We start from the raw sequence: 16,997 nt of genomic DNA, 5'->3' as shown, positions 1-16,997 counted from the left end.
CTTCAAGTAGATCGTTAACCACAGAGTGCCTGACAATTTCCAAATCCTATCCTCTGTCCAAAAGGAAAAGATAGGGCTTTGTGAGGCCGAAAGGAAGCGAAGGAAAACAAAACAAATGTAGCTCATGCTGAAAGTGAAAAGTGCTTGGACAGATTAGTATTTTCTTTTCTGCAAGGCGCCCTGCCAGATTTTTTTTTTTTTTTTTAATAGAGAAGAGTTATTTTTTGGTCTGATTTTTCAGTTTCTTGGAAAGTGTTGGTATTTACCATCCCCACCGGCCCCTCATAATTGTGGTTGGTTGGTTGTGTTTTTTCCATCCGTCCACATCACAGACTGCTGATCCCCCCGCCTCACTCTGTCAAAACCCCAACTCTGGGCGACCCTGGGTTTGGAAACTCCGCGGACTCCCGACGACACATCCCACTCGTACTCTCACGCCTCTTATTTTGGTTGCAAGATCCCTCACTCCAGTTGCAGTGAAAGCCGGAAATTTTCATTTAACTAACCCCCCTTCCTTCTCGCCCCCCACTCGGAGCCGAGAGCTGGGGAGCTGAGAGGCTCAGAGCACAGCCGGGTCTCGGCCGCCTCCCCTCTCTCCGGAAGGCTTTAATTTGCACACTTGCTTGCCACTGCGCAGCGAGCCCCTAACCCCGCCGCCGCCGGGTGGGTCTCCGGCAGAGTCGGCCTCCGGGGCCCCCGCCCTCGCCCCCGCCCGCGCTGCTTCCCCGGCTCGGCCCCGAGCCCTGGCCTGAGCCCCGCAGCCCCCGTCCGCCCCCAGCGAGCGGCGCGGGCGGCGCCCGCCGCCGTCCCTCCGCCGTCCCTCCGCCCTCCGCCGCTGTGCCCACCCCTTCGCGGGAGAGAGTGCTGGTAACTCCTTCCTCCGAGCGGGTTACCTGCTCGGCGCCGCGGTGGACACGTGCGAAGGTCCGACAGACCCTCGCAGCCCCCTCGGGAGGCCCGAAGCTGCCGGGCCCCTCAGGTAAGGAGCTGTGCGTTCGGGTGGGTGGGCTGCGGAGTAGGGGGTCCCCCGGGGAGATTTGGGAGCGTGGCCAGGGTCGGAAGCGAGGGTGTGGGTGGGGGTGACTGTGGGGGGGGGTGTATGTCTTCGGCATTGGCTTTAGTTAACCCCTTACGAGCCGAGGCAGGCTAGTTACGGGGACCAGTTTTGAGGAGCTAGAGGAGTCTCTCCTAATCTGGCAAGAGAAGGACATCCCACACCAGGGACACCCCCAACACTAAGATCCTGTGCCTGCTCCCACATAGCCGTGCGCACAAACACCCACACACTCATCAAGCTTCTTAAAGCGGAATATAAACCCCACTCGGACACACAGAATAGTCCACACTTTAGGGTTTAAACTGCATTGCCTCTGGGGACTCCATGCGGGACTTTGTGTTTCCGTGCCCCACATTCATTTCCCCACTAAAGCTCACTCTCAAGCTCGCGGAGGTGTGGGTGTGGCCTCCACCTACTCCACCACGAGATAAATGTTAACGCAGGCTTCTTGCTGCCACCCCCTGCGGGGGTGTTATGCACACTTACAGGAGTGCACATAGGCGGCCAGTGCACAGGCTTGGAGCCCCACAAGGACGCACGTTTGCTTTAGTTTCCCAGTTTAATTTTATAATTTAAAATATCCGAGTTAAAACGCACACCCGGCGCTGCGCAGCTCCGGGCCCCGCACCGCGCCCCACAGTCTGCACGTGGGGCGCATCTGCGTGTGCGCACACGCGGGAGTCGTGGTCCCAGTGCGGCCTCTTGTCGCTGCGCTGGTGGCGACCCTTGCGGTGCTTGGCAGGCTTCGGGAGAGGCACATGAAGGATTTCATTGAGTGTGAAGACAGAGAGCAGAGACAGAAAGCAGAAGGAGGCGGCTGCAGCCTTTGTAGTCGCGGAGGAATGCGGAAATGTTGAAGCACTATGTCAAACTTTTTTGAAATGGGGTCAAGTCACATTCAGCCAGCGTGGGAAAGCAACAACAACAACAAAAAAAAGTGGAGGAGAGGGGGGAAAAAGGCACTGTTGCTCCCGTTTCTCTCCGCCGGAGCCGACCGTCCGGGGAGCGAGGGGGGAGAGCCAGGGCGGGCGGTGCGGGGCCGGGCTGGGGCAGCGGGCGCAGCTCCCTGCGGGGGTGGGACGTCCGCGACGCTGCCTTAGCTGCTGAGCCTCCGGTTGGACTAGGGCGGGAGGGGGATGCGGGAGGGGCGGGCTGCGCAGCCGGCGGCGGCTCCTCCGCTACCTGTGTGGCCCTAGGCCTGGCTCAGACCCCCGTGCAGGCTGGGGGTGGGGGCTCGGTCCTTGGCTCCCCCAGGATTTGCCTTCACCTTTTAAGGAGAGTTTTGAATGGAGTGAGTGTGAGGGGCTCTGCGCTCGCTGCGGTCCCCTCTGCCATCACACCGTGGGGATCGCGCCATTTGTTTCTTTAATTCCTGGCAGAAGGCGAGCGGGCCAGCGGTTGCGGGGCAGGTAATTCCGAGGTGTCCCGGGAATTCCAGACACGCGGCCGGCGTAGCGAATGTCCGGCGGAGGCCGCGGCGGCCATGGGTTGGAGGCTTCCTAGGTCCTGGATTGCAACTGAAAGGGGAGGGAAGTGTGCCCCTACACCCCCTACCCCCCCGCACTTTGTTGTGCGGAGGGCTTGGGGGGGGGGGGCGTTTGGCTTTTGATGAGACCAGGCCTTAAGCCGAAAGAGGAATGGAGCAGCCACCTCTGCTACTTAAGATCTAGAAGATCTGGAGAAGATCCAGGGAGTGGGAAAAGGTTCGCGAGTCCTGGCCCCGAGGGCGCAGCCCCTTCTCTCTCACCCCCGAGGTTTGGCATTTACTCCCCCCACCCCCAGCCTTTTTAAGACGAGGGTGAGTTTTGATGAGGTTGAAATTAGTTGAGAATTTCAGAGCGAGACGCGGTTATGCTACCTTCCTCCCGAAGTTATTCTTTAAGGAGATGACAAGCTAAGTGCGACGAATACCCCTTTCTCCCACCCTTATGGTCCCCTGGGCGACTCCCCCCTCCAGGGCCCCCCTGTTCCTCCGCTCCCGATTAGCGGGAGCCCCAGCCCTCCCCGACCTCATGGGTTTCCACCAGGGAGGTCCTCCGAGTCGGAGGAAGAATTCCGTTTCCAGTCCAGACGTCTTTACCCCAAAAAGACCATTTGTGTGTGCAAGTCGTTTTTAAATGTCTCCTCGTAGAAAAACTGAAAGTAGAAAGAAAGGAAGCAATTTCCTAGCAGATGTCTGACCACCCCTTCTCGCACACTCCCAGCATCGGGTTACAGGGTCCTGGGAGCCCCCACCCCCACATTCTGCAGCCCCACACGGGTGGACCCACAGACCCTCCACAGCAGCTTGTGCACAATCCCTGAAAGCCCCACGGCACCCCGGGAGCCCCTCTCCTTGCACGTCCAGGCCCGGGGAGGAGGGGTGGGTAGCACTGCAACACAATGATGCAGGGATAAATATTAAGCCGTGACATTGACGTGCCCGGCACCTCCCCTCCCCCGCACTCCCGGCACACTCTGGGCTGCTCGGCACGCCCCCTCCCGTTCCACTGCGTCCCGCGCCGCGCGCTCATCCCCGAGGGGCCCCTGCAACCTCTCCGCGCGAAGACGGCTCCAGCTCTGCAGGGAAAGAAAAGTACCTTCGCTTTTCTCGGAGGAACCAGGAAGGATTAAGCAGCCTGGGAGAGGGCAGGAGTGCGCCGAGGGTAGCGATGGGGGCTTTCTGAAGTAGGAGGGGGGGAGTCTGCGGGAACCCGGAGGAAGGCGCCTGGGATGTCTGATTGCACTTTTCTTGTCCTCTGGTCTCTTCTTTTAGGTGGAAGGATTGTGGACTGAGACGCTCTGGGGCAGAGACTATGTAATCGCTTCGGTGTCTGTGCAGAAGACTGCGCTTCGGGGAGGGAAGAGGAGGGATCGGCTCGCTCCTTGGCGACTCGGCAGGCGGAGTTTCGCGGCGGCACCGGGGTTGCGCCCGCCCGCGGGGAGGTCTCTCCATCCAGCCCCAGCGGCCGCGAGAACCCGAGCGCCGGAGCGCGGTAGTCGGCGGGGGCGAGGGAGAGCGAGACCGAGCTCCGGGGCGCGAGGGAGCGGGCCGGGAGTCCGGGAAGAGGCGAGCGGCGGCCGCGAGCGAGCCGAGCGCGCCCCCCCCGCCCACCCCAGCGGTGCCGCGCCGGGCGGCGTCCGGGCGGCATGGAGAAGGACGGCCTGAGCCGCGCAGACCAGCAGTACGAGTGCGTGGCGGAGATCGGGGAGGGCGCCTATGGGAAGGTGTTCAAGGCCCGGGACCTGAAGAACGGAGGCCGTTTCGTGGCGCTGAAGCGCGTGCGGGTGCAGACGGGCGAGGAGGGCATGCCGCTCTCTACCATCCGCGAGGTGGCGGTGCTGAGGCACCTGGAGACCTTCGAGCACCCCAACGTGGTCAGGTGAGCCGGGGAGCGGCGCCCGCGCCGTCGGAGGCCGCGCGTGCCCGGGGAGGGCCGGGGATCCTTGGGGCGGGAGGGCGGCCGGGGAGGCATGGCCCGTTGCCCTTACAGAGTGAGAGTAAGTTTTGTCGACAGAGCTGCAAGCCAGAGCCGGCGACCTTGCCAGACAGCGAGCAGAAAGACGAGTCAGGCAATGTGACCTGCGCAGGCTTCCCCGCCACGGTGCAAGTTGTGTTTTCTCCCTGCTGTCCCTGAAAGGGGGTCCAGGAAGTTGGGTGCCTTTTAGGGAACGAGCCAACCTGAGACGTGCCCTGCCAGCCCCCGCGTATTTTCCCTGGCCATTGGGGAATTTCTGAGAGGCTGAGAATAAGAGAAGTGGCAGGATTCGGTGAAAATTAGTAGGATGAGAACTTTCCTCGTGGAGCCTCGTATAAATAAAGTTTTACGAAAAAATAGCAACTTAAGAATATTATTGCCAGTCACGTCCAGTTTTTCTTACTGAAGTTATATAATGGTAAATAAGTGTCCAACAGAGTCGCCTAAAAATTTTTTTCCATGAATATTGCCTATTTGTGTGTATTACTTTGTCTCTAGGCTAACGTGGTCTTCAGACTACTTCTCAAAAGTAGTGATGTGTGTGAATCTAAGATGTGGAATCTCTAGATTCTAAACGTTCTGCTTTTGCTTTATCTGGAGGGGATGTGGAAAGTGGATGGGGAGACAGCATGTCTTAAAGCCTCTCCTGTGTGGTAACCAGTAATTAAACTAAAGTGTGTGTGACTAGGATAATGGTGTTTTCTTAGTGATCCTGGAATTTCCCCATTGTGTGGTTGACATTATGTGGTGTGTCATGCTTTTCTTTTCTAAACAGATATGCGTAGTTTTAAGTAGAAAAGGAATGCACAGAAACATTTATAAATTAGGGTGTGATTTTTACCTATCTCAATTCTTAGGAAGGTGTGTTTGAAAAAGGAAGTCTTGGGGTGTTCTTCTGTCGTCTCATCTATCTGCGAAGTCTGTTCAACAAATACATACCTACTGTGTGCGCTGTAGATGAAATTATGTAAATAAGTACAACTAAATATTTTTGTAAAAAGTCAAACAATTTAATATTAGTCATCAAAGTCAAGAGACCCAAGACTGACCTTTGAAATACCAAGACCTCCAGAGACTCGGAGCCCAAGTGTCTACCAGATCTTCCTGGGAGGCTTTGACTTGTCTCCCCTTATCCTGTGTGATTTGTGTGGTGCTTTGTTTCCCAACACAGTTAGTTAGGCTAAGGCTAGAAGGCTGCAAAGAATCATAAATACGTAAGTAAGATAGTAAATGGCTATGAAAATAGGACCCTCATTATAAACCTCTGCTTTAGCCTGTAAGAGAAGAGGGGGCAAAGGATAATGAGGCCAGGAGAATGAGTGTTTTAGGGAAGATGGCATTATACATAACAGCAATAGATTACCTTCTGTGCATGTTTTCTTTGTTGAAAACCCAGAAAAACACTTCCTGTGAGTCTTTGTGATATTGGAGGGAAAGGGGAGAGTACATTTTGTCCCCTGTAACTTAGTTATCTTCCTGGAGGAATCACCTAGGTGCTTCCCAAAAGATAAATTCCACCCCTAGAATTTTAGGATCCAAGTTCTTGTTTTATTTTGTCTGTTGCCTGTGGAGTGTGTCCATTTAAGGATCCTTATGTGTAAATAAATAAAATACTGTCTTTCCAACCTAGAGGTGTTATAGAGGCACCCCTGTGTAACGCTATCTTTTACAAAGCACGATTCCTGTAACAGGATGGTTTTTGCCATTGTGTTGGTAGATTTTGGCTGATCCATTCTTATTCTCTTGATTTATCCTCTTGAATTTGGTTTGTCTTTAAAGATTTCTAACTGACCCATGACTTAGATTCTGTCCTGAGAAATTTCAGGAGACTATACTTACAAATTCAAGACGAAGTTACCTAAAAGTTTTTTAAAACCTTATTTTTACAGATTAGGTGGTGATGATGATGCCTACCTCTTAGGAGTTGTGAGGAAGAGCTGAGATAGTGTAGATGAGAGCACTTTGTAAATTGAAAAATGCTTCAAATGTCCAAGTATTATTTGTTTTCATGCTGACTAGTGTGGCCCTCACCTGGAAACAAGTTCCCAGTAAAGCATCAGTTCCCCTGACCTTTTCTATAGAACAAATCATTCTCAAACCCAGACATTACAGGCTCTGAAACCAAGAAACTACTTGGATATAATGGTCAGAAAAGACCATCAGTCATGTCATGAAATTCAGTGACTCTTGAGAAAATTATTGATGTCATCTTCACGAGCTACATATCTCCGTTTTATTTTGTTTCCTTCCTGTTCTCTTCTTCCTCTGCCTTGGGGCTGTCATTGGTCCCCATGACTTGCTTCACTAGACTAGGAATTCAGGATTTTGAAGGTTGCTAATATTTGTTCAGGCAGGTCAGCAGTCAAGGACAGGTGACAATAATTCTTTTCTTTCCAAGGGAGAGCGGTCAAAGTTGGACCCCCCCCCCAATACCTGAGACTTATTGGTGCCCCACAGGACCAGTGTTAACAGTGCTATGGCTGTTTCTTTAAAGGCTTTTTTTTTTTTTTTTTTAAGATTTTATTTATTTATTTGACAGAGAGGGAGATAGCGAGAGCAGGAACACAAGCAGGGGGAGTGGGAGAGGGAGAAGCAGGCTTCCCGCGGATTAGGGAGCCCGATGCGGGGCTCGATCCCAGGACCCTGGGATCATGACCTGAGCCGAAGGCAGACGCTTAACGACTGAGCCACCCAGGCGCCCTCTTTAAAGGCTTTTTAAAAAAGGACAGATGTCTTTGTAAGTGCCTTCAAGTCATAAGTAATTGATCATAACTATAGGCCCTTTTCACAGGTAGTGAAGCCTCTAAGCTTGAAGGAGCATAATAAACATATTAGTTTTTTTGAAAGTTTAAGATTTAATTTTGGTGGATATGCCAGAAAGGCTGACTTGTTGTTGCTGGTACTGGCACTGCCTTTATGCACAGGGGTAATGACTTGAAATTCTTGTTTACCTGTGCTTGATGTATCCCAGGCCCGGGCTTGATCGGCCAGTCAATGTCTAGGATGTAAATTTACTCTTATTTTATAGTCGGTAATCCCAAATCCTAGAGCCTTTGCCAGAATCAGACTTCTGTGTGAACCTGTGTTGGAGCTTCTGCACTCCACAAAGGACTCCTCTGTTTTACCTTCTGAACTCAATCTGTATGTGGTTAGATAAAATAATAATATGTCCTATCAGCAGTTTGTTGATGCACCAGATGGGTAATGATGGCTTATTGTGTACTGGGGATTCATCAATGAACAAGTCAGAAAAAGTCTCCATACTTTTAGAACTTACTTGGTCATAAGATAAGTCATTGTTTTTTCTCTTTAAAAATTCACTTCTCTTTATTTCCGTGGGCTTGTTGTGCTGTATTTAGGCTCACTAGTTGTGTAGAGCAACTAATATTTATGATAATTTGGTTCCCAGGAATTTGCTGATTAACTAACAGATAACCAAAACACTAATCACAATCAAGTGCTTTTTGAAGCATTAGGGAGAGACCTACAAATAGATGTCTACAGGATGATATTGACATGGAACTAATAGGAACTTTTGGGCTCCATGTATTTAAGAAGGATTTAGGAAGGACCTACTGTTTAAAAACCGTGGGGTTAGGTGCTGGGAAAGATACCTGGGTAAATCACGCCTACTTCCCTCAAGTAAGTCCCCTCCCATGTTTGAAGGAATAAGAGGATCCCCAAATGCTGATACGTGACGGTCTTGTGTCATGACAAAGAGATTGGTAAGCACTACCAGTGTTGTCCCCAGGCATTAAATTTATTAGTGTAATTCAAATCGAGTACTGGTTCAGAAACTAAAACTTACGGCATTTCAGTGGATAAACTTATGATATCTGAATATGTTAAATTATTGTTGGCATATTTAATCACTGCTTTGGGAAAACACAACAGAAAAATCCATGCAGCTCAGTGATTATTATACAAGGAGAGTTTTCCAAGTTTCTCTTTTTTTTTTTTTTTAAAGATTTTATTTATTTATTTATTTGAGAGAGAGAATGAGAGAGAGAGCGAGAGAGAGAACACGAGAGGGGTAGGGTCAGAGGGAGAAGCAGACTCCCCGCCGAGCAGGGAGCCCGATGCGGGACTCAATCCCGGGACTCCAGGATCATGACCTGAGCCGAAGGCAGTCGCTTAACCAACTGAGCCACCCAGGCGCCCCCAAGTTTCTCTTTTTAAAGAGCTCAGTAACATGGCACAAAAGGAAAATAATAATGTGATTTTTCTTTGGGAAAACTCAGTCATTAACAGGGTACAAGAAACATGCGTGTTATTTGATGCGGCATAAAGCTGAATCCTCAGGTGGGTCAGTTCATGGGAATCCTTATGAATAAAAGTGTTGCTTTGTGGGTGAATAATGTGTCTTTTAGGGCTTGTTTTAGTGAAAGCAGGAAAAACAGGGGTCTTTAAATTCCAGTGTGTTAGACGGATGTTTGGCCCTTCATTCTTGAAGAGTCCCTTGAAAAGTTTCCAATTTATCAAGGTTGTTTAAGAAATAAACATTTTCACAATTATGTTCTGCCCATTCCTTGTTCCTGCCGAAGAACTTGGTGATGCTGAATTGTTGATATTGCACTTGTATCCTTTTTACATAACTGTTATCGTTCTGGAATTATTAGAATTTCTCTGTTAAGGAGGAAATGGCTTAGAGAAGGGGAATCTGTATAAACTTGAATATCTCTTGGTGTATTTCCCTATGTTTAACATATGGACAAGTGACTATCTGAAAACAGACTCCTTGTTAAACATAAATTATCTGTTGTTTTTTTAAATGCCTCACTATCAATGATTCCTTAGGAATGTTCTTTCAGATTGAAACCTCTAATACTTAAATTGTGTCATTGTAAATTCATGGGCATTAGGGTTGGAAGGACTTTGGAAGTCTTTCAGCTCTTTTATGTTATAGATAAATAAAGTTCAGAGGTCAAGCAACTTGTCCATAGTGCAATTTTTAAGTTGTTGACTTGTTCTAAAATCTGAGTAGCAATTAAAAAAAAAAAACAACTATTTTTGTTTGTTGGAAGAAGTTTAAACAAGTGAGTACATTTCTAGTTTGGAAAAAATGTAAACAAAGGTGCTGGTTTGCTGGGAATAAATGATATATCAATTCAGGAAATTCCTGAATTCTGTGGTATGCCTGGCTGAAGTCTGTCTATAAAAAGTGATGATTATCCCTTAAATTCTGCCTTTTAAGAATTTGAGTAATAACTATGATCATATAAATAACTGTAGTTAAAAAATAATATAGGTTAATAATATACTTAAGTAATAATAGTGAATTCATTTTAGACAAAACAATGGGAGAAATCAAAATGCTTGTCTGATGAATGAATTGTTACATAATGTGGGTCTGGTATCTACTACCCATATAATGAAATAAACATCATAATACTTGAAAATTAAGCAGCATAACAACCTCTAGATACATAAGCAAATATGGTACTAATGCTTCTTGAAGAACTAACCACACTATTGTATTTATCAGGAGGTTCAGATGAGCTTGTCTTCCTAGGAAGGAAATTGTGAGTTTCTTGGTGTAATAGAACATGGCAGAAATGAAATCTGGATGCAGGAGATTTGGTAATAGGACAAGGTGGTGTGCTTAGTGTTGGGCATTGTCCAAGGGCCAAGAGGCACCATTGAAAGTGGGTACTGGTGGTGGTTGGTAACAAGCATGCCTACATAAAGGTCACCGTTTGTGTGATGAGCTATGGATGCTAAGTCTGCTGGGGCAGGTAGGTCAGCAGTCAGAGGGAGGAGTTTTATAAGAGACCCTGGGCAGTTGTTTTGAATATCACCAGTTTGCTGCCATACTTGATTTCGTTTTACCATCTGCACATGCAGTTCTCCACTGAGAGGTGAAGCAAAAGTACTTAAGGCACGTGGCAGGAATCTCTGTGAGTGTGGCGTAGTGGCCTGGAGGTCCATGTGGGATAGGATAATTATTAAGCATTTAGTAGTCTACCTAAATTTGAGCAACTGTTGGCTTTGTCATTTAAGTAGCCATTTTAATTTTTAATTCTTATTATCTGGGCTTCCTAAAGGATTTTAATGCAGTAGAATTAGAATCACAGTATATGGATTTCTGAGTTGAAAGGGATCTTAGATAGAACCTAGTCTAACCCCCTTTGGTCTGTGTAGGAATTGTTTTGTAAATGTGAAAAGCAGTCATCTCACTTTTAGTCAAGTGTTTCATTCCACGGTTGTATGCATTGTACATACAAACGGAGGATGGCCAAGGTTCAGATGCAGGTTGATAGGCAGTGTTTGCAGGACAGGATGATAGTGGTCATTGCATATCAGAAAACACTCCCTTAGGATGTAAAATTATTTTCAGTTTAACGACTGTATGTTTTTTTCTGACTTGAGCGCAGGATTATATCTTTTATATCTATAAATAACACAGTGTCTGTAACTATTAGTTGCCCGGTATATATTTTATGAATGAATGAAGTAGAATAAATTAAATTACATACCCCTGAGGTGAGAACTTTTCATCCTTTTAGAGCTGCATACGGAGTTAGCAAGTATCTCCAGCTAAACACTGGGAAATTATTGGGTATTAACTGCAATGCATGTGCACATCGAGACGATTTAGTAAGAACTTTCAAATACTTCTGTCCATTTTTAAATTATACAAATACCCATTTTTTTGGTCTTCAATACTAGTCTCGGCTCTGGAAGGATTTTCGTGTGTTCTTCCTGTGCATTTGCTACGTGTATCCTACAGTCATGCAGACGACTTCATTTACCCTCACATTGCTCCCTGCCATCTACCTCTGCAACTTTAATTGGGGCTGATTTCAGAATATGCACTCAGTGCCCTTCCCTGTACTCCTGTTTCTACCTGTTGAAATGCTACCCATCCTTCAGAGTCAAGTCCTGATGCTACCTTTTTTGTGTGTGTTCTACTCCTTAATACCTACATTTGGATAAAATTTCTGTTTCCGTTGAACCCTGACATCTTTGACCTCCTTTGTGACACTCTGTATATGTCTGCCCCTTAATATTATTATGTCTATTATATAAGATACACTATTAATCTTCCCTCCCAACCACCCTCTTAGGATCCTCTACCTTTCCACACCCTAATTGTAAGCTCCTTAAGGGAGAGGGTATCTTGTGGTCATGTCCACTTGCATCCTATATCCAGTGGGAATAAAATGAATAAATGAACAAATAATGGAAAAGAGTTTCAGTCATTAAGGAGGGGACCATATGGATTATTTCTATCACATGAATGTTAAAACTAAGGAGTGTCAAAAAGGGAAAATGGATCTGTATATAGGATTATATTTACTTGGTTTCGTGGGAATAATAAAGAAATACTGAAAAGAGAACATTTCATTTTTGTTTTACTCTATTCTGTATAGCTTATATTGAAGTGAGTTTCAGACTTTAAGTAACTCCCATCATTAACTGAACAGTCTTGGACTTGATTTATATACTGTAATGAAGGCATGAACATTAGGAAATGTGCACACATTCAGTAAAAGTTGAAAATGATTTGAGCATTTTTAAATAAAAGAATGGAAGTTATTCTAAATACATTTTAATCGCTTGAATTATTTTGTTTTTTCCCCCCACTAATTTTAATATTGTTAGCTTTCTTTACTGGAAAAGCTCAGGAGGAGCAAAATTAAGCAAAACCGTCCTAACAGTTTCTAAAAGAATATCAAGATTCGGAATTCTGTTAAAACTTAGTCTTCCACTCCATTTCATAATTTGTGTACAGAGAATATGGATTCCACCTTGACAAACTGGTAGGTTTAGTTAAGAAGTATTCTTCCAGTCTAATTCCAGTTCCTCAAGACACACGTGGTTGGTGTGTGTATGTGCCCGCACGCACGCGCATGTGTGCATATCCAGAACAGTTGAATGCAAGATCCCTGAAAGAAGGAACGGTAGTTTTCTTGTTCTGTTTGCTGTATCCCAAGCACCTAGCATGGTGACTGGCATCTTGTAGCCCAGTATAAATATTGTGAATGAGTGAATGAATGAAATGTACCGTCTAGGAATTCAGTTTTGATTTTTTTGATTTTTTTAGTCAGAATTGGGTAATAATGCCTGAAAGCATATGTGAGATCGATAGCATTAAACAAGTATTTATTGGTTATCTGTTACATTCAACATTTTGTTCAATATGATTGACCTACATCTTGAAATATTTACCCAAAAAGTGGTATTAGATCTGGAAGCTGTTTCAAAATGGAGTCCCCCTGAAACAAGTTGATCATTGTTAAAGCTGTAGAAGTTCATTGTACTGTTCTCTCTTCATTTATATGTGTTTGAAAATTTTCATCATCATAAGCTTTAAAAATGTTCCTAGACAGTGGAATAGTAGAATACTTTGCTTCTATTCTGACTTTCTCTACCTACCAGCTGAGTGACCTAGAGTAAATTCCTTATGTTTCTTCATTATGGGTTTCCCACCATAAAATCAGGAATTATTACTACTCTTTTGACCTTAGAGAGTAACTATGATCAAATGAAGATCAAATGTTATACAGATATAAGTGTTATTAACAAAACGAATTCCTGCCCTCAAGAAGTTTATAATATTGTGAAGGAAACCAACATGTACCCAGGTCTCTGGATTGCAGATTGGGAGTATGTACTTTATTTTTTTCACCCCACAGGGTGAAAGTATGAATGGAGCTAGTTATTTCTGAAAAGACATACATTGGATTTATACTAATTATAGTAAAATACAATCTTTAATCTGGGTATTGGTAATTGGTGTCAAGTTTACCCAATGCTGTATCTTTTTCATTAATGGATTGTTATAGGAGGATCTGAGGACAAAGTGCTCCCAGGAACACGCTGTCAAAACTGATGGGAGTTTGATGATTTCTTTTGTATTTCACTATTCAGATTAAGGAGAAGTCAAATTCTTTGCTTGTTTTCTCTCTTTCACTCTCTCTTTTTTAAGTACTCTGTATACCCAACATGGGGCTCGAACTCATGACCCCAAGATCAGTAGTCGCCCACTCTTCGGGCTGAGTCAGCCAGGTGCCCCTTTCTTTCTTTTTAAATTTCAAATCGGGCACCGGGTGCTTCAGTTATTAAGCATCTGCCTTCGGCTCAGGTCATGATCCCAGGATCCTGGGATCAAGCCCCGCATTGGGCTCCCTCCTCCGCGGGAAGCCTGCTTCTCCCTCTCCCACTCCCCCTGCTTGTGTCCCCTCTCTTGCTGTGTCTCTCTCTGTCGAATAAATAAATAAAATCTTTAAAAAAAATAAAAAATTTCAAATCTCAAATAGAATTATTCCTTTTTATGTTACACATTGGCATTTCTTTTTTTTTTTTTTTAAGATTATTTATTTGAGAGAGAGAGTGGGGAGGTGGGCAGAGGGAGAGAGAGAATCCCAAACAGACTCCCTGCTGAGTGCAGATCTGTCACAGGGATCAATCTCACAACCCTGAGATCATGATCTGAAGTGAAGAGTTGGATGCTTAACTGAGCCATTCATGTGCCCCTAAAACTTTTTTTTAAAGATTTATTTATTTGAGAGAGAGAGAGAGGCAGGGATGGGGGCAGGGACAGAGGAGATGGAGAGAGAATCTCAAGCTGACTCCCCGCTAAGCATGGAGCCCATCTCGGGGCTTGATCTCACACCCTGAGATCATGACCTGAACCGAAATCAAGAGTCAGATGCTCAACCGACTGAGCCACCTAGGCGCCCCCATTTTTAAAACTTTTTAGTGGAAACCAAGAAACTATCTGAGTGGTTTCAAGTTAGGAGTTTTAGATAATGTCTACGTTCCAACCATGTAGAATCATTTAAGGAAGTTACTAAGTAGCCTTGGGTAAAAATGGGGTGTTTTCTTGTTGAGCCGTGAGACCAAGAGACAGATTGAAAGACTGGGCTAGAGGGGACTCCTAGTGCTAATCATGAATGAAGTGTATTTAAATTATGGAAGTCCCCTTAAAGAACTGGGAAGAAAAGTATCCTTTCTTTGAAATAACACACTTTTTACACATTAAGACACAAATGAAAAGTTGTGACATCCTGCTAGTCATTACAAATTATTTTAAGCCCATGGGATTTAATCAGTGGTAATTTAGCTAACTACTAGTACATTAGACTAGAAACTGGGGATGTTGATGCCAGTTGGGTTCTCAGCTAAACCGGTTAGTATTGCAAAGAGAAAAACTCCATTTCAGAGGTATTACTCTCTATCCTTTAAATGTCAGCTAACTCAGAATGATGGGATTCATCTCAGGGAGAACCATATAAGAGCATGGTTGAGGGGTGCCTGGGTGGCTCAGGTTAAGCATCTGCCTTCGGCTCAGGTCATGATCCCAGGGTCCTAGGATTGGGACCCTGCTCGGCAGGGAGCCTGCTTCTCCCTCTTCCTCTGCCTCTTCCCTCCTTGCTTGTGTTCTCGCACACGCTCTCTCGCTCTCTCAAATGAATTAAAAAAATCTTAAAAAAAGCATGGTTGACTCAGTGGTACCAATTCTGAATCCTAGAAAAACAGGACTTTTGAAATTAGTTAAGAGTAGCATCATTGTTGATGAAAAATGGTAGTTTTATCCCTGCCTTAGTTGATAAAATAAAATTGGGAGGTGAATCCATCATTGGGCAAATAGAGAACAGTCTGGAGCTGTATCTTGTGATCTGAAAGGACCACACACTTTCAAGGTGTGGCAGAAGATGAACTAAGTTGAGGTAGAGGTGAGACATACAGTGAGGTGAAGATGTAATATGGTGATAGAACCTGAGATAGCTTAGGTAAATCTGAAGTCTTTAGACTTCAAAATCTAAAACCTAGTGATCTGAAAGTAGATGAAATTCTGGCCATGTTTAGGAAGGCCTTCACTAGTACTTGTTGAAAAAGTAAACTCAGTATCGTTCTTTAATTCCATAATAATAAAATGAAATTTTATTTTCTGATGGCTTTTTCTTGGGAACTTTATTTTCACCATCTTCACATTGTCCTTTGTGCCTAGCACTCAAATATTTGTGGAAGTGATGATGCATGAAGTAATGTAGAACGTATGCTTCCCATCAGAACATAAGCTTCATATGGGCAGGAATTTGTCTGTTTTGTTCACTGCTTTATTCCCAATTTCTAGAAGAGTACCTGGCACATAGTTCAGCAAATGTCTGCTGAAGGACCAACCGAATGAATAGTTAAACTGTGACTAAAGATTACTCTTTTTACAGTAATTTTATTGACAGTAAAAATGTAAATTAATACCAAAATTTAGCAGATACGTTATTTTTCTATTCACTCATTAGTATTGCACTTAAAACTTTTCAGGATTATATAGTCTCTGATAATTATAGTAGTAAATTGGATTCTGAGTTATTTAATAATTTAATGATTAGCAAGTAGATTGGATACTAAGATAATTTCCTCCTAAGCTAATTCTTCCACTAGTGTTTTCATTAGTTTTGAGTTATGAGTATAATTTTAAATAAAAATATTAAGTGATACCTTAAATGGTTATATCATTTGCAGCAGAATTGATTTAGATGTTTTGGTGGAAATTTTAAGACATGGTTTCAGATTCCCTGGGTTATGAAGTTTTATAAAAAGCGTTGATACACACGCTCCTAAAGAGTTTGATGTAAGCTGTCAAGCCTTTGTATAAGTGGCTATAGCTGTCCTTACAAGTAGTGAAGCCCAAATGGCCAGTCCCATTGTGAATGTCACCCCAGTACCCCTGTTTGATACTACCATTACAAACACCTTCCTTCTCCACTTAAATCAGTTCATTGTGATCATATAAGGAATCTGACATTACTTAGTCATGACCAGCTATAAAGAATAACAGTAATAATGATAAGAAAAGGGAGTAGGATGGGGGGGGAGGAAAGGAAGGAAAAAAGGAAAGAAGGAAGAGTAGAATAGAATATCAGGTATGTTGCTGGGAGTCGTTACTAAAGTAAAATACCAGGGGACTTGTTTGCAGTTTTTTATTTAAAGTAATTAAAATTTTCTGTTAATTGTTCTGGTTCTTTTTGCCGTGTAGTAAATTGGCCCCAAATTTAGGGGCTTAAAACAACCATTTTCTTATGTTCAAAGATTCGTGGGTGGGGAATTTTGACAGAGCACAGTGAGAATGGTTTATCTCTGGTTCATGATGTCTGAAAGTTTCAAGTGGGGATAAAGTAGCAGCTAGGGGTTTTATTCAGCTGGAGAAGTCTTCACCCTCAAATCTGTTGTTTACTATGGGCTGGATGATGTAGGATAGGACTTGAGCTGGGACTGTAGTCCCACCTTACCTCTCCATGTGGTCTGGGGTCCCTCTCAGCATCAAGGCTTCAGAGTAATTGGACTTAGATGGTGGCTCATGGCTCCGAAAGCCCGTCAGTGTCCCTAGGAACAGGCAGTGTCATTTCTGCCACATTCTGTTGGTTACAAGTGAGTTCAAAGCCTTACAGATACAAAGGGATGGGACATAATTATCTATTATTGGAAAGAATGTTAAAGAATTTGTGTCTTCATCTCTCTCTCTCTCTCTCTTT

The 16,997-nt window shown here is 44.8% G+C and overlaps 1 protein-coding gene across 4 annotated transcripts in view; it reads left to right on the top strand.

Annotated features, from left to right (window-relative positions):
• The first annotated feature begins 860 nt into the window (after positions 1–860).
• CDK6 (cyclin dependent kinase 6) overlaps positions 861–16,997 on the top strand; it is a 238,682-nt gene continuing 222,545 nt past the window's right edge. The window contains exons 1-2 of one of the 4 annotated variants that reach the window (XM_035020562.1): positions 861–979; positions 3,813–4,419. In XM_035020562.1, coding sequence (XP_034876453.1) covers positions 4,187–4,419 — 233 coding nt within the window. In that variant the 5' untranslated portion in view covers positions 861–979; positions 3,813–4,186. Of the gene's footprint in view, positions 980–2,338; positions 2,467–3,551; positions 3,703–3,812; positions 4,420–16,997 lie in introns of those variants that run through there. The other 3 variants (XM_035020564.1, XM_035020565.1, XM_035020563.1) reach the window with 3 other exon arrangements.

This window comes from Mirounga leonina, unplaced genomic scaffold (genome assembly GCF_011800145.1).
Source record: "Mirounga leonina isolate KUSES-001 unplaced genomic scaffold, KU_Mleo_1.0 Mir_174, whole genome shotgun sequence".
Classification (NCBI taxonomy): domain Eukaryota; kingdom Metazoa; phylum Chordata; class Mammalia; order Carnivora; family Phocidae; genus Mirounga; species Mirounga leonina.
This window is presented reverse-complemented; position numbering and strand designations above follow the sequence as displayed.